This window comes from Thamnophis elegans, chromosome 1, assembly GCF_009769535.1.
Source record: "Thamnophis elegans isolate rThaEle1 chromosome 1, rThaEle1.pri, whole genome shotgun sequence".
Taxonomy (NCBI): domain Eukaryota; kingdom Metazoa; phylum Chordata; class Lepidosauria; order Squamata; family Colubridae; genus Thamnophis; species Thamnophis elegans.
In genome coordinates this window covers 76,631,632-76,653,677 of record NC_045541.1, presented here as the reverse complement: position 1 = coordinate 76,653,677, position 22,046 = coordinate 76,631,632, and the positions used below count along the sequence as shown (strand labels likewise).

The following is a 22,046-nucleotide window of genomic DNA, read 5'->3' as shown; positions in this document are numbered from 1 at the left end:
AGCTAGGATTATCAAATTCAGTAGTATATCTGCTTTCATATGTTTCCTATGTGCATTCTCAATTATGACTGTGGGTTGACCTTGGGGGTAACAGATTCTAACTTCTAAGGATGCAATGGGCTTCAGAGTCAAATTCCATGTGGAATGAATAGAAATGCATTTCTTGAAATACATAATTAGCATGTTATGGTTGTTAAATGATTTGTTGATAATAGCAGTACCAGATTAGTGGGACTGGTTTTACCTGCTTTATACATCTGGTCCCAAAGACAGTTTTATAGCACCATAGATATATTTGTGTTGGAAGTACCAATAAAAATGAAACCAATAGAATGAAATTGGTTCTGGTGTCAACCTTAAGTGTTAAGAATATATATTTGCATGTCCCTCAGTTTGGTAAATATATTAATACATGTGCTGCTTTTGCAAATGAGTGATTGCAGAGATAGCAAAAAAAACAACAACAACGAACAACACCCAGATGGTACTTGAGCTGGAATTTTAATGATTTTTCAGCACTATAGCACACAAGTTTTGAAGAATCCAGAGCTATGTTTTTCCATTTCAAGATCAGATATAGAATTGTTTCAAGTGCACATCATGTTATTCTTGGTGTCCGCATTTTAGTACCCTCAACGCACCAGTTTCAAAAGCATGGAAGAATGTGGGAAGTTTTTTTTTTGTATTCCCTGGGGAATCTTGCCTTCTATCTCTGGGGCTGTGTTTGGAGAGGGGAGGGATGATGATCAGCACAGAACATTGTTGAAGGGAGGTGGAGTGGGAGGCCTGCTGGTGGGGACTCTTAGTCCACAAAGTGAGTGGCATGTCATCATGTGCTGCTAGAACCAGTGTCAATAAAGTTAACCGGTTAATGACTAACCTGCTTAAGCATGTTGTACAAACAGTGCCATAATGATACAAATGGAGAGATACCTCATAGACTTTTACACCTTGGTATTCCCTGACCATAATTAATTCTTTTATTTGTCTGCATAGTGTGCACTGTAATGTATGTGCTGCATTAATTTTTGAACTTGCGGATTGTTATTCTGAGAACTATTACCCTATTAATTATTTTTAACTACCGTTTATCCCTACTTACATTTTGACTGTCTCCCAAGCACTGTGACTTACAAACAACCACAAATGATAAATAACCACAAGAAGAGTAAAAATACCCTAAAAGATCTGATTAAAAGTGTAACAAGTCAGGGGCCATCCTAAGTGGGAAAATTCAGTTGCCATTTGGGATAAAGTAAGCCTAGTAAACTGAGACTTAATTTCATTATACAGGATATATTTTTTTCTTTTTAGAATCTCTTGGAAATCTCCATTAAGCCATCCACAATATCTGCCTAAATATCCTTAGTGAAGGGAAGCACTTCTCTAGAATAATTGGTTCCACTGTCAACCATATTATCATATGCTTATAGTAAAATTAGCCTATAATAAGACGTTGGAAGGAGTTGTTTGATTATTGTTTAACTACAGTTCCTATGGCAACCTTCAACAAAACATGCTGCGTATCTCCAATCTCTCTAACAGATGTGAACCAGTTCAAGGTGTTAGTTATATTTTATATCAAATGATGATGGACTTCATGAGGGCAAAGAAGAATGGTCAAGGCCTCTGAAAGGCGCAAATCTTCTCAAGTGCTGTGAAACATGCATCTAAACAAATATTTATAGGACTTTGTAGTTGGAAAACTATGTACTTGCAAGGGTCTGAAAATAGTATCTAGCATTGCACTGCATAATTTCTACAGGCGATTTTGGAGCATATATACACTATCATTTGGTCCCATTGGCTACTGTGATTCAGAAATTGTTAGTAAAAAAAATTTTTTTTTGTAAATGTTTTCAAATTTTTTTAAATGTTCTGACTATAATCTTTGTTTAGTGACTACCTTGTTTAGTGACTTGTTTGCTATTACAACAGTGATCAAAAGGTAAATTTATGAGCAGGACTTGTACTTGTGACCTTTGCAGGTCTGTAAAGCAAAGGAAAGTGGAAGTAAGATTGAAAGCACAGTTGTGGTTTCAGTTAGCAACTACTTCACTTAATAACCAAGTTTCCGGTCCAGTTGTGGTCACTAAATGAGAACTATTTGTATTACTTTTTCCAAAGGAACTTTATCTTCATTAATATTGACTCCTTCCTGTGGTGCAATATAATCTTATTCTTTTTATCTTGACCTTCACATTGCTGTTTAAGGTTGTCCAAATATATTTGCTGAGCTTTCTTTCTTCCCTTTCTATCTATTCCTATCTATTAAGCATGGTTGCGTTCACTGTTTCTTTATGCATCCTAGCCTAATCAGCAGGGAAATGGATACCTCCTTTTTATGTTTCTTGTAAGTGATACTCTTTTGCTTAACAAACAAAAATGAGAGAGAATTTGTGCTTATAAGTTAACAATGCCTAGTTTCTCAATGGCATAGCATTCTTCATCAATTCACTTTCTGGTAAAGAGATGTTCTTTGATTGGCTAGCCATGTTATAACAACCATTCTGCTGAAATACCCATGTTTTCAAAAACCTAACTGCAACCACTACCATCCCATCCCCCCATATTCAAAGTCCATTTTACTAGGTTGTAAAAGCAGCTTAGATTAATTCTGCTGAAAGGGTGGTAGTTTAACGGAATGTGGAAAATTCTGAAGATCAACTCTAACTTTTCTTTATTCATCACTTTAAAAACCAATTCAATTGTTTCAGTTAATACTGAAATTAATATTTTAATTTGTTTAAGTGCAGCTGTAATTATGTTCATGGGGTCGTGATTTTTTTTTTTTTGCTAAATATGGTATGATCTTTTTTTAATGGTCTACCATCGGTCTTCAGTTTAATTACTTAAAACTGTTAAATTGTAAAGGCTTATTTAAGGGATTTCTGGTTAATGAATGATGCATTTTTGAGTACCTCTAGTGGAAAAGCGATTATAAATGATGATTGTGGTGATAGGATTATACTGCAAAAATTAGATAACTTTTACTTATCAGCATTCTTTAGAACAGTATTTTTCAAAGTAGCATCCATCAAACTGCAGCTTCCAGAATGACTTCAGCCTAGCTAATTAGAAATGCTGGGAATTGCTTTTCCAACGTATCTGGAGAGTCTTTCCAAAGTAGCCTTCTACTAATCAGGAGAAGCTCAACATTTTACCAAAAATAGATATCACAAGCAGACTGTGACCCAGTTTCTGCACATCTTGATCCAGAAACTAAGATTATTTCAGTCACATTTCAGTGAACAATGTGGGGAAAAGGTTTGGAGGCAAGAGGCAAACTAACTTCCATTTTTAAAATATTGTAGCTCATCATAAAAGGAGTAAAAGTATTTTTAAAGAAGCTATTGCCCACTTCTCAGTTTTTGAGCACACAAAAATAATTTTCAACAGATATTCAAGAGAAAATCTAAACCTATGAGGGAGTTAAGAGTTATTTTGTGTCCCTTAGAGAATTGATTCCATTCAAGGAGGGAATTGATTGCTTTAATGGCTTAAAAAGGATGTTGCCAACTCTGTTTTCTTTTTGTACCAATGTGACTTGGGTGCAGTGAAAATTCCTTCCTATATTCTCGAAGGAGAAATCTATATTTAGTGATTTGATCATCTCTGCTGTAGCCTTACAACTATAATCTCCTCAGATGAGAGAACTCCAGACCTAAGCAGCAATCATGCAGACTGAGGAACTGGCTGCATGTGGTTGCCTGAAGCTATTTTTCTGAGCCGGAGAGGAAACTTGAAGCAGTGGCAGTCCCTCTAGGTAAGGGGATGAATGTTATGCTACTCCTGGCTTCCCAATAGGGGGAAGATTTTGATGGATCACAGATGCTAAGCTTCAGCTATGTGGTGTTGGCTTTGAAGACATAACAGGGCAATGTACCACCTCATTTTCAGCTCTAGCTAGTGGCTGGTAGCCAAGATCCTTGGCTGCTCTGAATTCTCTTGAGAAGTGACAAATTAACCTTAATGCCAGAAATAGGCCAGCCTGTGCACTCAGAAAGAAGGTTCCACTGTGGATCTCTGTGTGATTTATGCTAGGCTTACCTAAACTATGTTTCCTGATCCTCTTTATTCAGTGTAACTAAAGTGATTTAATGGTCACCTCTCAAATTTTCCACCATCTAATAGATATATTAAAAATGCAAAAGAATGAGTACATATTAAAATGTGAAAGCATTGTTTCAGGTCATTCTTTCTGATTAGGCTGGTCATTGGTCATGGATGCCTTGTCAAAAGTCCCTTTAACAAAAATCATATTAACATAATAAAATGTTTCTGGTCATGAAGTTAAATATTATGTTGAAAAGAAGAAAACAGAAAGTCTCTGAATTCTACTAGGAGGCATGAGTATGGGAGGGCTTTTTTTTTAATCAAGTAGCATATTCTTTTAATTCTGGCTTTGAAGATAACCTCTTGATGACTTGAGTATGATGGGATTTCAGCCTGTTCTGTTCCCAACACTGTGAACTGCTTTGCTTTTGCCTAGTAATACAGGCTAAGAGTTTCAGATTTGATCACTTATATTACACTAAGTTTTCAAAAGTATGTGAAACTTCCTATTTGTTTGTACCCAGTAGTAGAAAACAAGTAGTTTAATATTTAATTCATTTAATCCTCATGTATTTAATAATTTTTATTTTCTCTCATGAAAATCATACAATATGGTGGCAAATTTTATAGGCACTCTTGGAGTTACCTATGAGGCTTTTAAGATTGCAAACTTCTACAACAGTAGATTGTAGTTTGATGGAAAGGGCTAAAACCTAAAGCCAAATATGCCTCAGGGTTAAAGGGAAGACCCATGATGCAGTTGCTTTTCTCCTTCATCCCCCTTACATTGTCCTCCTTGAAAGTTACTTCTTTCTCAAAGTGTTGCCTGACTAAGAAGACCAAATTCCTTTCCTGTTATCCTCCTTTGCTCTGATGGTGATGATACTCCTGTGGCTACAGTCCCCTATTACATTTTGACTTTGTAATGTCATCAGGGTGATGACAGCTGTATGTAGGATTATGATTTGCATTACACTTCTGCAGAGCCAAAATACTGTAAGGGAGAGATTTACTGCCTAGCACTGCAGTGACTTTATTTCCAAAACAGGATCCTTGTCAACCTCTTAAAGAGATATCTAGCTTTACAGATTAACGTAACTAATTCCCCTGGATTTTTTTTTCCTTGCCTCCAAATTTTTGATTTATCTGTGTCTTCAGTGTTTTGCCAAATAGTGTGCTTGGATAAATCTGGCTGTAGTTTTTGTTTTAAAATAACAGCATTGAAATTGTCTTTAAATAAAAGCAAGGATGGTATATTTCATTTTTCTGAGTGCTGTCTTTGTTCATTAAAAAAAGCCTTTGGTCTTTCAAAATTGTACTGCAGTGCTGTGTTATTGAGCTAGTAGTCTTCTGATTTTATATGCCATTGAATTCATGATCAAGAAGACCAAACTGGACAGGTTTGATGACTCTCATTCCCTGCAGTTTGTTTGTCATTTGATTCCTTAGCAGTAAAAACTGGGCATTTTACTGAAAGAACAAAACTTGTCTGGTTTGTTGTTGTCGTTGCTGCTGTTGCTGCTGCTGCTGCTGCTTGAAATCAGATTATGCTGGGAGGTTGGATTGCCTAGCTGATTTTCTTGTGTGCTTCTTTCTTTCTTCCCTTTCTTTTTGCCAGAGCCAAGTTGACGCTGCTGAAAGAGATGCTGGCCGGTTGTGGGGCAGGGACCTGCCAGGTGATTGTCACTACTCCCATGGAGATGCTCAAAATCCAGCTACAAGATGCAGGCCGAATTGGTACCTTATTTCTCTCTCTCTCTCTCTACTTTGTTCATGTAATAACAGAAAATGTATCCAAAGATTCATAATAATGGGAGAAAGCTAAGAGAGCTCCTTCATGGGTAGAGGGACTTGAGGCAAGCTATCCCAACTTCAGATTTTTCAAAGAGAAAGATGCAGTTTTCCCAAACCAACCATTTTAGGCATCGATTTAGACTTAAATTTCCACCATATCCTGAAAATGGTCAGGACTGGAGTCATGGAAATAACAGGAGGACTTCTATAAAATAATGACAGGATGCCAGATTGGGAACACTGAATTATTGTTATTCTTTTTTTTCACCCATTGCAGTTGATAAAAGACTCAGCAGGTTACAATCACAATGTTATTAAAACATCCATGGTGCAATTCCACTTCTGCATAAGTAATCCCCCCAAAATTAAAATAATTAAACTAAAGATAGAAACAGCGAACAAATGGAAATAAATATAAGAAATGGATGATTATATTAAGAGTCAAAAAGATTCTTAAATAGCCCCATTTTTATTAGTTGAAGTCAATAATAAAGGGTAGGAATAAATTTGGAGTCTGACAAATTAGAGCTATGATAATGTCAGTTCCTCCTGTTTGTTTATGGAGAAGTCTTTTCTCTTTTTATCCAGACATGGGTGGTTTACCTCATGTATAGAACTTTTTAAATGAAACTAGATCTTTTTTAAGTATTTAAATAGTGGAGAAAAGACAGGAAAATAATAGCTTTATTGTGATTTTAAATTATTAAAGTGGAGAACTCACGCAAGGAATCAGTCACTCTTGATGCTTTTATTCAACTTTTTCTCTTTTTCTTCACTTGTACAGTTGCCTTCCAAAGCCCTAGAGGGTATTAGTTTTTCCTTATGCAAGTTTTATGTGCAACTCTTCTAGTTCTTCACACACACACACACACACACACACACACACACACACTTTTTTTTCTTGCGGACTGGTCTACTTCAAAACAAAACCCAGTACTCAACCTGTGTGTAGAGCAGGAAAAGGATGAATATGTGTACTCTGAAATGGTGGGACACACTTCACTTTCTATATTAAATGTTAATTTTACTGATTCAGGAACGATCCTCATTTTCAAATGGACACCTTCCAAGTGTTGGGCTGTGGGTCCCCAAGCCAACAATCCATAGTGCTTGTGGGAGCCACTTCCGCTTCCTTCTGGAGTGATGTTAGTGTGGGACATAGAGTTGAATGAAAAATGACTGCTATTGTTGGAGCTGAGTCAGCCATGCTGTTCATTTATTTCCTAAAGCCTCAGTCTAGTATAGACATTATGTCAAGCTAGACTGCTGTGAATGAGCACCACACTATATTATCTCTTTATACTTTTATTTGCCTTTGTTCCTGTCTCTGCATTTTTCAGTTCAAATAAGCTAATGCAGATTATTTTTAATATTATTATTATTATTTGCAGAAAATTGTCACTGTAGAACAAAGGTTGACATAAGTATCTTGGTTGCTCAGAAGCTATTTTAACTCTATACACTAGCTTTTGTAAGACTTCATGTAGCCTATTCTGTGGCAAACAAACAGAAAGATTACAAAGAGAGTAGTTAATGGGAAAAAGCAGAGGGTGTAGATCTTAAACATAAATTAAAATGGCTGCCCCTGATTTGTGCCCTCAGCTGATAACAGCAAAAATTCAGAGAGGGAAAAGTAAAATCTTTACAGGACTAAGATTGAGATTAAAGGTAATTTTCTGGTCTGACAAGATCATAAATTTGTCAATACAAAGCTTCCTAAAAAGCATCTGCTTTTCCTGAAGCAGTTAAGAAACAAATTTCAGAAGTGATTAGAAAAGGAATTATATAAACCCAGTGCCCTTTTAAAGGAACTGACTATTGTTTGTACAAGTTGTCTCTTTCCTGACTTTTCAGAGTTCTAAATCTGTAAGAGACTGTCTAGCTCTTCATTCCACTGTGGTTGTTGGCTCCACTTTTTGTGCTAACATCTTCAGTTTGTTGTTTCTTTCCCAGAAGTCTTAATTTATTATTTTTAAATATGGTTTTAATACACTTCAAAAATATTAACATTTATTTTATTTTTTAAAAATCATAGTTGCTAGTATAATATTGTGTATAACCTAAACAGCATCTTAACTGTAACAATTATAACTATATTAGTAATGAATGCAGGACTATTGTAAGTTATTATGTAAAATATATACAAAGAGCTAAATATGAAACTGTACAAAAAGCTATGTAGTGGAAAAAAGGGGGGAAGCAATTCTAAACTACCTAAGTAAAGAAAAAAGAAAGGTAACTGCCCAAAAAGGAAAAGAAAAAAATTAAACAAGAAATGTGAAATAACACTAAAAACAAAAACAAAAATCTACACTTACATTGTATCTAACTATACAGGAGAGGGAAGTTGAATAACAACGAAAACAATGTATCAAGGCTGCTAAAGTATATAATTTTAATTTTAACAGCATGATCCAACTTTTAAATAATGAATTAAACCTCGACCTTATAAAGGTAGTCCTCGACTATACGACCATTTGTGTAACAATGATTCACAGTGATGATATCCTTGGAAAAAGTGATTTATGAGATGTAGTTGCAGTTACGACTGTCTCACACACATACCCACACGGTCACTTGATTGTAATTCACATTATCTGGAAACTGGCTCATATTCATGATCATATGTTGCATCCTGTAGTCATGTTCATGATTTCTGATTTTTTTTGCCTATTTCCAGAAAAAAATAACCATTGGGGAAGCTTAATTTGTTTAACAACCGCATGATTGTCATAAAATTGGATCAAACTTCGACAAAAATTTTGATCACACATCTGTGGTTGTACGTTGAGGATTAACTATACAATAATATTATCCAGCTAATTCAAAGGCTGAGTATTGACAGTTTTATTAAACCAATATATAAAGTCTCAGGAATAGATGGTTCCACCACAAAATCGCGGAGGACAAAATCGCGCTCGACGAAAGTGCGCATTTGACGTCATCACAGCGCGACGAAAACATCGCGCTGTGATTGAAAAATGTAAAAATAAAGCTAAAACCTTACCCTAACCCCCCCAAACCTAACCCTAAACCTAACCCTAAATCTAACCGTAAATCTAACTCTAAACCTAACCGTTAACGTAACGCTAAACCTAACGCTAACCCTTAACCTAACGCTAAACCTAACGCTAACGCTCTAAACCTAACCCTAACCCTTAACCTAACCCTAAACCTAAACCTAACCCTTGCCTTTATGTGAATCGGCTTGCTTTAATTTTAATTTTATTTCAATTTTTAATTTTTTTCGTCGCGCTGTGATGACGTCACATGCGCGCTTTCGTCGAGCGCGATTTTGTCCTCCGCGCTTTTGACGGGTCACGGAATAGATATTCTTCTTTCATATCAGTCCAAGCTTATATACAGTAGAAGAAAAAATTCCATAGATAGAAGGATTCTAGGTCTTTCGAATATAGGTTTTCCAGGAACCTGGTTCATCATAATGGTAATAGCTAACCAATAAAAAGTTATATGAGCATACCCTTAGAATATGTACCAAAGTAGTCTTTGAATAAGAACAAGTAAAATTCTTATATATCTATGGAGATTCTCAGTCATCCAGTTTGTCCCAAAGGTGCTTTTTCAAGAAACAGCTGGACTTTCTGCTTAACCAGAAAGGTTGCCTTTTGAAAAAGCACCTTTGGGACAAGTAAAATTCTTGTGTCTTCTTCTCTATTTATTCTGAGTTTAGAGAAGAATACCTTTTTAACAGCTTAACCATCTGTTGTGGTTTCCACTTGTGCTGCATCCTCAGACTAAAATGGAAGAATCTAAGTGGTTTTGCTGTTTTGGTTTCTCTGCAGCTGCTCAGAAGAAGTCAATGATAGGACAAGCTCAGCTCAGCCCATCATCCACCGGCACTGGAGCTGCAGAGTCAGTGGTAGAGACGCGAATGACAGCAATGCAAATCACAAGAGATTTGCTTCGGAGCAAAGGCATTGCAGGACTGTATAAAGGACTTGGAGCCACGTTGCTCAGGTTGGCATTTTCTCTAGACACACACACAACCATTTCAGTGGCATGTGTGTATTTAGCAGAGGTGGTATTCAGCAGGTTCTAACCAGTTCTGGAGAACCCGTAGCGGAAATTTTGAGTAGTTCGGAGAACCGGTAAATACCACCTCTGACTGGCCCTGCCCCATCTATTCTCTGCCTCCTGAGTCCCAGCTGATCTGAAAGGAATGGAGATTTTCACATTATCCTTCCCCTGACATGGCCACCAAGCCACGCTCACAGAACCAGTGGTAAAAAAATTGGAATCCCACCACTGGTATTTAGGTAAAAGGTCCTAATGATCCTGTGCTCCTTTGAGCACAGTGACTTGGCTCTATCCCTGTTCAAAAGAAATCATGTGTTTCTATCAGAAATGTTGTATTTATTATGTCTGAGGTATTTCTAAAATTGTTACGAATCGCTACTGCCTGCTGCTGATTTGATTAGTCTCAGAAGATTTCTTTGCATGTAAATTGGAAGCAAGAAAATATTTTAGAACAGAAGAAGGGACTTGGCTGGAAAGGGCGGATCTAAATGAGCAGCATTACCTTCGCTTGAGTCTTCATTCAGTCAGGAAGGCCAAAAATGTGCCAGGGATGCTCTGTGGAGTAACTTAATGGAGCTAAATGCAAGTATAAAGTGAGAAACAGAATTACTTTCTCAATGCACACATCAAATAGTTATAATGAACATGTGTGTGGACAACTAGTGCTATTATAGGACAGAAACTATAAGAAACAGCTTTTCAAAAATCCCAGTCATTGTGTGCCTCTCTTCTTGTAGGGATGTCCCATTTTCCATTATTTATTTTCCACTGTTTGCCAACCTGAATAAACTGGGGCAGAAGAGCCTTGATGTCAAGGCTCCTTTCTATGTCTCCTTCCTGTCTGGATGTGCGGCAGGCAGCACAGCAGCCGTAGCTGTCAATCCTTGTGATGGTAAGTACTTTTATAGCATTCATTGGGGGGTGCGGGGGCTGGAAGATCCATCAACATTGCTGGCTATGGATACTGAGAGAAACAACCAAAACAAAAACAGTAATACAAACATTTAAAAACTGTAATTAAAATAAGCCCTAAGCGTTTGGAATATTTTAAATCAAAATTGGCTTCCACATATCAAAGGCAAATTTGGAAAAACCTTGTGCTTATTGGCAGATTAACATCAGAATTCTGCTGTGTTAACACTGTCTGGTATATTAGCACAGCAGAATTCTGATCTTCATTTGCTAATGAAGACAAGATTATTGGGATAATTTATACTCGCTATTCCCGAGAAAAGCAAAGAACCAGCTAAGGCAATCCATGTGGAACAAAGGATTAACTCCAGGCTATCTGAAGCCTCCACATGACTTCCTCTGAAGCATCAGAGATTTCTCAAGGAGTTGGCTTACACATGTTGAAGTCTATACTTCTCAGGAATCATCCGTTCAGACGCAGTTTATTGAATAAAATTTAGATTACAAATGGTTAGTCTTTTGATGTAAGCCAGAAAAGACATACTAACCATGAATACTAACACTTTAGATCTAACCCTAATCCTAAATTCATTTTCCTTGGAAAAGCAATTTTCCCATATATTTTGCTGGGATCCACAAACTATTCCAAAGGAAAAGTTGTCAACATCTCTTCCCTTAGAAAATCTCTAAGAGTACATCATTAACAATACTATTCAGCCATGACTCCATGTAGACCTAATCTGAACCCTAACCCTATTTTCATTTTGATTAGCAAAGAGATTTTTGACTGTATTTTACTGTAATCCACAAACAACACCAAATGAAAAGCTCTTGCAGTCTCTGATCTTAGAAAACGGCTAAGAATCTATGCCTACATTGTTTTGGGACATGATTCCAAATAGACCTAACTCTAACCGTACGTGTAGCTTCATTTTCATTGGCAATTAATAATTCCCATGTATTTTACTGTGATCCACAAACAAATTGCAACAAAAAGCTGTCACCATCACTTTCCTTAGAAAATCACTAAGAATATACAATTTCCCTAACAATACTTTTCTGCCATGACTTCAAGTAGGCCTAACCCTAACCCGAGATTCATTTTTATTGGCATTGGGATTTTTCCACGTATTTTAGTTTGGTCCACAAACTACTCCAAAAGAAAAGCTATCAACATCCTTTTCCTTAGAAAACCCATAAGTATCCACCCCTAGCATTAATTTTTTGCCATGAGTTCTAACCCTAGATTCATTTTCCTTGGTAATGGAATTTTCCCATGTAATTTACTGTAGGCCACAAACAACTCCTAACGCAGAACTATCAACTTTCCTTAGAAAACCACTAGAAAACTATCCCTAGCATTATTATTTTTTGTCATGACTCCAAGTAGACCGAACCCTGACCGTACTTTCATTGGCAGTGGAATTTTCCCATATATTTTACCGTGGTTCAGAATCAAATCAGAAAGAAAATCTGTCAATGTTGTTTCTTTAGAAAACATCTAAGAATCTATCCCTATCATTACTTTTTGGACATTATTCCAAGAAGAATTAACCCTAGATTCATTTTCCTTGCTAATGGGATTTTCCTATGTATTTTACTGTGGTCAAAAAACAACTCCAAATGAAAAGCTATCAACATTGCTTTCCTTAGAAAACCTCCAAGAATGTATCCCTAACGTTAATTGTTAGCCATGTTTCCCAGCAGACCAAACACTAACCCTAAATCTAATTCTAAGCCTAACTTAGATTCATTTTGTTTGGCAATGGGATTTTCCCATGTATTTTACTGTGGTCCACAAATAACTCTGAACAAAAAGCTGCTAAGAATATTCCCTATTAATGCTTTTTCAGTCATTACTCCAAGTAAACCTAACCCTAACCTTAGTTTCATTTTCTTCGGCAAGGGTTTTTTTCCTATGTATTTTATTGTGATTCAGAAACAACTGTGAACAAAAAGCTGTCAACATCTCTTTCCATTGAAAACCTCTGAGTGTTAGGTTCTGAAACTCTTACTTACCCCTTCTTTTATTTTTACTTTTCAGAGAAGTAGGGAGGTTCCCTTCTGAAATGGCTCCCACTCCTCTTTTCCTTTTGCAGGCTGAGATGCATTTACATGAGGATATCTAGGCTCAACTCTTCCTTCTGTCTCCCAGTCATTCACACACAAATTCCTCCTTGTCAAATAATGTATGATTAGTTCTAAGAAGAATGTTCTAAATCAAGATTAAATATTGATATGTTCTTGGAGTGAGAATTGATAAGATCTTTTCAAGTACAGCTTTGATTGATTGAATAAAAGTATCTGTAACAATTGAAAAACTTGCAAAAAATAACTTGACACAAATTAAGGCACTGATTATAATAAACTTTACCACTATATATTTCTGCAGTAATCAAGACAAGACTTCAGTCCTTGCAGAGAGGAGTCAATGAGGACACATATTCAGGGATAATAGACTGTGCCAGGTAAATTATCTCTGTCTGAAGGATGTTGTTAAGGAGTAATTAACAGAGGATTAGCAATGGAAGGATAGTATCTTGAGAGTGGTTGGCATAAAACTTGCTATTGCTTCAGCAAGCAATCATAGAATGATCCAACTATGGCAACAAAAGAACCAACCTCTATGGTGATGTCCTCCACATTACAACTGGTCCAGATTTAGGCTGTTATCCTTGTTGTCTGTTGAGACCTCAATGATTTGGGTCATATCCATGGTTACCATGGTGATCCTTAACCACCCCATACTCCGTGTCACTCACAAGAAGCTAAACCCCAAGAACTAGCAACCACAGAGGCTGAATGGCTAACTCAGCAATAGAATTCAGGCAGAATTCTTGCTACAAGCATGGAGGCCAGTACAATAGTAACAAACCCAATGGCTCTCTGAAGGCCATCTTGAAGGGGTCTATATCTGATTATCTCCAGAGCAGAACTTCTGAAACCTTTCAATTCCTTCTGGATTGCAATTGTTATCCCCATACCCTACCCCATTTCATGGTTGGTGACAGACCTGAAACCTAGGTGGACTCATGTTCAAGAGAGGTGCTTCCTCCTCTGGGCCTCTTCCCAGAGGAGGTGTGTAAACCTGATATGTAAAATGGTTGATCTGATACTGGCTTGGCATGTTTGCTAATTCCAGACAGTATGGTTTGTAAGCTATGTTTTGTGGATTAATGCAATGTATTCAACAAACTCATATTAAAACCAGTCATGGTTTAAGATAATATTTGAAGCCAGCAGTGATTTCATCTCTTTTCTGTGTGTCTTTTTCTAGGAAAATCTGGCGTAATGAGGGTCCCTTAGCCTTTTTTAAGGGGGCATATTGCAGAGCCTTGGTCATTGCCCCACTCTTTGGTATTGCACAAGTTGTCTATTTCATCGGCATTGCTGAATTCTTCCTCGACATGTTTCCAAGGCATCAGGATTAACCTCTCACCCTTCTTCTCATCCAATTGGAATTCATCATAGTATTTTTGTCATTGTGATGTCAGAGCAACGGCACAAAGGGTTCCAAGCAGTAATAGTGGGAATGAATGTTGTCTCTAAAGTTATTTTTCCTCATATCAACATGGCCCTGAGGAGGGATACCTAAATAGTCATATCTGTTTTTTAATTATCAATTTTAAAGACACTGCTTAACACAGACTGTCCAACTGGCCTGTTGTTCCTCTTGTCTAGTGGAAGATGAGCTGCCTCTCCCCTTTTCTGGAACTGCCAACAACTCAAGAAGGAGCAAAAGAACAGAATGTGTTTCCATGCCTCTATTCTTGGGGTTAAGTCTCTGGGGAAAAGAATCGATTGGTACCCAATAAAAGGGAAGTCAGTTTGACCCAGACAATTACTGAGATCAAAATATTTGTTTTTAGATGAGTCTCCTAAACATTCCTTCTCCAAATTAGCTGGACTTAATGAACTTTTAAATATTAAGAAAGGGAAAGCTGCATCTTAATGTTTTGATTTTATGAAATGATCACCTTCATAATAGGTCCATGCGGGAAAATGTACTCAGGACAACTGTGCGTTTGCCCTCTAAAACCTCATCTTTTGGAAATGTCCAGGTTCATGAATTACCTGTGAGCCATGACAGTTGGGGGAAACCAAATTATTTGAGGGTTTGTTTGTTTTTTAATGCTGGATAAAACTCTAGTCTAGTAACATAAATACTCTTCTCTTTCAGCCTAAGATGCTGCTCTCCATGCTACTTTTCACCCCATCCTGGGTTTCACATGTCTGTGTCTTTTAACTTGGGTATAGAATGTGTTTATTGCTCCCTTATTTTTGTTTGGGACCATAGCAAGACCAAAGGCAACTGAACTCTCTTGTGGCTGGTCAGTGCTACAAAAAAGGTGGAGAACAGAGCATGAGGAAGGAAAACCTTGTATGTTTCTTTAGACACACCAAAGTCAAAGATGTTTAACCTATATACCAGCAGATTATCATTTTTTCTCCTGAACAACAAATTGCATTTTTGAGATGCCAGTTTTTATTGTAAAGGGGAAGTTTGCATATTTATTATTTTCATAAAGTCATCCATGCATTTATGTTCTCATTTTAAACTGGTTTTCCGTTGTTTTTCCCTTGCATTTGCTGTTTCAGTGGAAAAAGTCATTCTGTTATTGGCTCTTTCTTTTTTTGTTCTTGGCTTTGGTTAATTCAGTCAGCTGCTTTTTTTTGATTATCCTTTTTGAATATCAACATTGGGAGACAAATTTTTAAAAAACAAAAGATTTTCTCTTTAAAAATTACAACACTTTTAGTCTTAGGGGACTGAAGATCCAATTTTTGGCATGTTTTTGCTTGCATTTTGGACTTCTTGTCTCTGCAGATTGCTTTAGTTGCTAGTATCTTCATGTCATTCTATAGAAAGAATTTTTATCACAGCTGTCTTCATTATTCAGAAATCTTCTTGGATTCCAAATCTGAATGTTAACTATGTTCATATTCCTTATGAGATCTTTTGAATAATAAGGATTTTTTAAAATGCAATTAATTTTTCTACTTGCTCTTTCAAATTCAGTGTAAAACCATGTCTGTTTTGGAAAATTAGTTGTAGGATTGAAGATGGTCAAATAACTGTGGGGCAGGTAAGACTGGTTTAGAATAGAAGCTGTATTTAATAATTTGTTTCCTGTGACACATATTTTTTCTTTACTTTAAGGTTTTTTTTATAAACATTTAATCATGATTTAAAACTTCTTTTGCAATATTTCTTTCACCCAGCTAATTAGATATCACTTCAAAAACAAAAACAAAAATACCGCCTTAAGGTTTCATTTTAAACCAAGAAATATAATGGCACATAATATTTGAATTCATTGCAACAATATATTTTGATATCAGAAATTACGCAAAAATGTGGGTTTTTAGGAAGCACAAAATTAGCATTAGTTGATGCACTTTAATAAGTAAAGTTTAGATCCATATTTTAATTAACATTTGGTTATATGAAAACTTTAAAAATATAATTGTCATTTTTAAAAAAAAGAATTAAATGTTTAATATCCTTTACAATAGTGTCTATAAGATTAACGGTCTGAGATTCTATCTTAATTCCAAGTAAACCTTTGCTTGGGTGAAAGCATGGATAAAGAAAATTATTTATACCTCAACTAGGGCCAGATTAATAAAATTGCCACTAGATTGCAGCTGCATGTTTTATCAGGCAGGTTTCCTGCTGAGTTGTGGGTCAGCAGTACTGCTAGAAAAGGAGAAAAAGCACTATTTGTGGGCAAGGAAAACTTGACCATGTCCCAGATGTAGTAAAATAAGGTGTCACTATTTCACTACTTCATATTATCTAGCAATGTAACACTTAACGCTAATATTTTTAAGGCATGCTTATGCTGCAGAGACAATCTAATTGGAGTGTAATTAATGTCAATGTTTGTCAAAGGGGCTTGGGGCTCCGTGGAGCCATGGTTAGTTGGGTTCTTTTCTTGTAGGGAAATTGTGAATCACTTTGGTATTGACTGTCTCTTAGGTTTCTTGATTTCCAAAGGTTTACTTGCAAGTGCTCACTTTAAAAAGAAACCCTCACAATGTGACTTCAAGCATATTTTAAGTTATGGAAGTTTTTTGTCTTGTTTTAGCAGATTTGAGTTTTTCTACTTAAGGTCCAAGAGCTTTGACAGGCCTCTTGCAGCCTATGGTGACTTTTGCACATTCCATGTAACACAGTTGTATTTAGGATAATCTCGATAAAGCAAAAAGATTAAACTGACAATGAATTGCTTGTATTATTTTTAAATGTGTGATGCTGTGTGCTATTTAGCCTGTGACGACCAACACTGGATGACATTTGCAATGAAAATAAGATGATGTCCATAGGTGAACTCCTCTTTATTTTTATACAGTGAGCTTTCCATTGCTTCTCTTTATCAATCTGTATTTCAATATTTGCATGAAAGCACAGGAACTTGTTGGCAAGTCAAAGCTCTCTTAATTGTCTGTTTGGAAAAAGATGTGCTGGAAGTGAACATCTAAAAATGGCCTCTTGGTATAGTAGGGTTGGGGACTGCCTTAGAAGAAAACTGTGTAGGCCCTGCCTCTAGCAATATCCACCTAGAGTTTGGATGGTGATGATCATTAGGAAGGGAAATTGAGAACTGGTGTATATTAGACTGAGGTTGAATAGAAGTTAATGGTGTTGGGCTTTTAATTGAATAATGTGGATGTGATTTTGAGCTTTTTCTGCTTTTACTTTGGACATACAATGGAAGACAATGTGTACAACATAAAATGCATATATACATTCTGGTCTACATAAACTTGCTATCTAATACATGATATCACATTTTATATTCTTCCCCACTAGTGTAACATCAATATAAAGCTCAATCCTAGGTCTAATCATGTGCTGGTTAGTTGTCATTTTTAAAATTGTCTCTGACCACATTTTTGTCTGTACTCAGAGGGTACAAGTGGGTTAAACAGGTAATATGTCTTAGCCACTGCATGCTAACTGAGAAGCAACAAATTTTCAGTACTACGTTTCATTTACTAAATACGGCTTAAGTATTCTAGATCTTGTGCATAAGAGCTCAAAAAGGACTCTGGTTGATTAAATAATAGTACCATTAAACATGATAATAGCAAATGTAGGCTATTTGCTGATCCCTTCTCAAGTTCTAAAAATATAATGCTATTTAATTAAAATGGGCATTGTGGATTAAACATAATTTTAAAAGCTGGCGGAGGTGGGTAGGTGTCTAGAAGAGATTTGAAGGCTGCAATAATTTTCCTCCAAGAAAAATATCTCTACAGTCTTCTCACTTCAGACCTTTTCTGTGAATGCAAATCTGACATTAACTGCCATTATTAATATCTTAACAAATCTCAGCTTAAGCCTGAGCAATATAATGGGTGACATTAACAGGGAAAGGGCATCACAGGGTGACTTTTGTGTCCTTCTGACTAAAGCCTATTTCATGAAAGTTACCGCCCAGATACTCATTTAAGGGTATTCATTTTGTTAGTACTTCAAAATATTTTGAAGTAAAACTAGAGATAGACTCTCCTGTAAATTGTTGTGTAAGCTAAAATGAGCATACATTATTTACTCTGTGAGCGTCTACTGAAATCTTTTGCATTAGGAAGGTTTAATGCTGAAGATAACAAAATAGTAAAATTTGATTCTATACTTTCCATCTATCAATGATTACTTTTTGCCACAAAATATTATTAAGCAACATTTAAATACAGATAAAACCATCTTATAAACAAAGCAAATTAATAAATACAATCAAAACCCATTTGTGTCAGGTTTTCTTCTCGTATGCACTTTGTCCTCTAAATTTTAAAAGCAAATTCTGTGAAAATTACAATGATTTGTAATTAATGATTACAATATAACTGTAGAACTTGGGAAAAATAAAACATTAGCAGATTCATCTAATTAGGCATGATTCTGATTCACAGAAATCAGTGAACTTTTATTGAGTAACAGCAACAAAATATCTCTTACATAGGGATAGTTTCTGTACTTTAAATAATTCTTAGGGATGTTGGTTATATAAAGAGCTATTTTTCATAGAATCTATTATTCCTTTCTGAACAGTTATTTTCAGTAGACTTATCTGTAGACCATATTCCTAACCATTAACCAAATCTAGCTTCTTCTTTTTGACACAATTTGTCCCAAGCCAAGCCAAGACATTTATAATACAATCCTGTAGATCTCTCACTGGAATTATTTCTGAATTTAAAGCTAAAAGTCCCTCATGCATCAAATATATGTTTATTAAAAGATACATTTGTCGATTGCCTTTTCTGAAAACTCAGGCCTTCGTTTAACATGATTTTTTTTAAAATTAGGAAATTCTAGCTTTTATTCCCCTCACAAATACATAGTAGCTCCTGTATGTAACATTTTGTCAAAAGTCTTTATCAGTGAAGGTCAGATTTTAGACTTCATATTTTAACAGTATAATTTTGAAAGCTAGTAGATATACTGTATTATAGCAGAGTATGATCTTTTTTCTTGTGCAGCTTTGTCTTCCCACCATGTTAGATGGGAAAATGTTATCATAATCTCATATCCTCCTTTGCAAGTGCTTAGTGCTTATGGTTCTGTTGTCAAGAAGAGAGAGTTTTGGTCCAGAATAACCTGCATCTACAGGCAGGGGTGGGCTTCAAAAATTGAAGCAACAGGTTTGCTGCCCCAATCCTGGGTGGGCATGGCTTTGGTAAGCGTGCCCTAGTCGGCCTCCTGCACCACAATGGAGGGGGGGCTTTTTCACCCTCCCCAGACTCCAGAGGCTTTCCTTGAGCTTTCAGGAGGGTGAAAATTGCTTCTCCCGGGCTCCAAAGGCCCCCCAAAGGCTGGGAACAGGCCTGTTTTCAGACTTCCAGAACCTCCAGTAGGGCCATTTTCCCCCTTCCCTGAGCCTCTACGTGGGCCCTGCACTTACCTGGCATGATGAACGGGCCATGTGGAGACTCCTGGGCTGGGAGGGTTGGGTGTGGCCAGCCAGAGGTGGCATTTGGGGATTTGTCAAATGGGGCAGAATCCCAAGTAGAGGATCGCCTGAACCCGTGCGAACCCCCAGCAGCCCACCCCTGTTTACACGGTAGGATATAAGCATTGGATAAACCGATGAAATGGAAGGTGATTTCTGCTTTGAGCTAAAAAGCCTATGGATGTAGCAAATGTCTACAGAGATGCTAATACTCTAGGACAGTGGTCCCCAACCCCCGGTCCGCGGACCGGTGCCGGGCCGTGGAGTACCTGGCACCGGGCCGCGGAAGCCGGGTGTTAGCTGTCCCAGGCGGCCGCGCTGCGGGGAAACGGAAGCCCCGAGAACAAAACAGGCGTCAACGCAGAGAACGGGAGCCTCGCAGAAACAGCCCTTCGGGCGCTTCCTCTGCAGCCGGAAGCTTCAGCGGCCAAGGCGGCTCCGCTTGAAGAGGCTCTTCGAAGCTTTTTCCGGCGCCGAGAGGAGGGCTAACCCGCCCTCCCTAGCCAGGGCTCCGGCTTCGCCACATGCGATGCTCGGCGCATCCCCCGCTGCTGCATGGCCTGCGAACCCCGGCAGCTCCGCTTTCCGGCTGCAGCGAAAGCGACAAGGCACCTGCCGAGCGGCCCCAGCCCAGTTGGCAGCGGGCATACGGTCCCAGCCCAGCCAGCCTCATCGCAGCGAGGGGCTCTTAGGGAAGCCGCCTTGCTCGCCCCCCGACCGGCTAATTTGCAGGGCGAGGCTTCCCCGGATGCAGTCCCGGTGACTTCCCTTCGGCTCGTCGGAGCTGCCCCGCGGCCAAGAAGTAGCCGGGAGGGCGGCCGCGGCTCCCCTGGGTGAGGCCTGACTGTGTCTCAGGAGGCGCCCATGCGAGCATGGCTCAGCCAGCAGCCGGGCGGGCCTCCGGAAGCACTGGCGTTCCTCTTCAGTGGGATCGCCGAGAGGCCGAGGGCAGAGCCACTCCCTTCCTCCCCATGGAGCCCACCTGGGGAGGGGGCGAGGAGGGAACCGCCGCCCGTCCCGGCAGGTGGGGGTGGCGGTTCACCGGGGAGATGATCCGGAGGTAAGCACGGCTGACGACCACGCCCGCCCACCCACCTCCTTGCGGGCCACTTTGGCCTCGGCGTGCCGGAACTTGGACACCCTGAACAGGCTCATGCACCTTTCCCCGCACCTCTGAAGGACGCCGACCAATGACCGCCCTCTGGGCTAGTGCCCAGAACCGCTTCGCGGGAGCCCTGTGGGCGGAGGTGGTGGGCAGGCAGGGGCGCAGGGTCGCGAACAACATCCCCCCACCCCTGCGCGCGCTCAGCGGGCCACGGTAAAATTATCAAAGGCTGACTGGTCCGCGGCGATAAAAAGGTTGGGGACCACTGCTCTAGGACATATGTCCAGAGCTTTGGATAGAGGATAGCATTGACCTTCAAGGACATGCCGTGGGGCAGAATGAAAATAGGAGTTCAGCAATGGGAGGAAGAAAATAAATAAAGAATTGGAAAGCCCATGGGAACCAATGGACAAAGAGTTCCAGCTCACTTTCTCTGTTTCAAAATTAATAAATAATGGAGTACATTTGTTTCTGAGTTGACTTGAAAGACTTTCTGAATGTGTTGCTATTAAATCCATCTGTACTGTAAAATCAGTACAGTTCATTAATTCCTCCCACCATCAGATCTTCTGTTGCTATAATGAATTTATAAATTAAATTCTGGGTAGACCTGATACTTCCCCCCCCAATCAAAATTTCTGCTATAAGACCAGATGTAATGTTAATTAGGAAATGCAGATTTCCCCTGATCAAATTCTGTGTTCTGTGCCATCTCTCCCTCTGTTCATCCATTAAATGAATTTTATCAATTGTTTCTCAATTATGGTTTCTTTGCATCTGGATGTCTGCATTCATTGGAAAGTACCTGACATTGAGGCTTAGTTACCTAAAAAAAAGTGAATCAGAAGAAGGAATATAACATTTAGGTACACCCAGAGGATAACAATATCTCTGGGATCCACACTAATAAAGGAGCATGATGAAAAGACAGTGGTATTGGTAACATCTAGATCAAGGAAGGAGATAATTTAAAACAATCTCACTGCTGATTTGAACCAAGCTAACAAGGCTAACAAAATGAGGAATTCAAAACCTTGTTTAATCTGATGCAAACTACACAAACAAAAAGGCATAAAAATAGTACAAAATCATTAAAGTTGGTCATGAAATGTGTGTTGCTAATCCTTGCTGCTACACTACTGAAATTTAACAGTGGTTCCAGGACCACATATAAGATCTTG

General features: G+C 38.2%; 1 protein-coding gene across 2 annotated transcripts in view; it reads left to right on the top strand.

Annotated features, from left to right (window-relative positions):
• The window catches only part of SLC25A22 (solute carrier family 25 member 22), a 67,967-nt gene extending 49,301 nt beyond the window's left edge, over positions 1 to 18,666 (top strand). For both annotated transcript variants that reach the window (XM_032221395.1, XM_032221403.1), the window contains exons 6-10: positions 5,675 to 5,793; positions 9,654 to 9,828; positions 10,626 to 10,780; positions 13,193 to 13,268; positions 14,078 to 18,666. In XM_032221395.1, coding sequence (XP_032077286.1) covers positions 5,675 to 5,793; positions 9,654 to 9,828; positions 10,626 to 10,780; positions 13,193 to 13,268; positions 14,078 to 14,231 — 679 coding nt within the window. In that variant the 3' untranslated portion in view covers positions 14,232 to 18,666. The remainder of the gene's footprint in view (positions 1 to 5,674; positions 5,794 to 9,653; positions 9,829 to 10,625; positions 10,781 to 13,192; positions 13,269 to 14,077) is intronic.
• Positions 18,667 to 22,046: the final 3,380 nt, after the last annotated feature.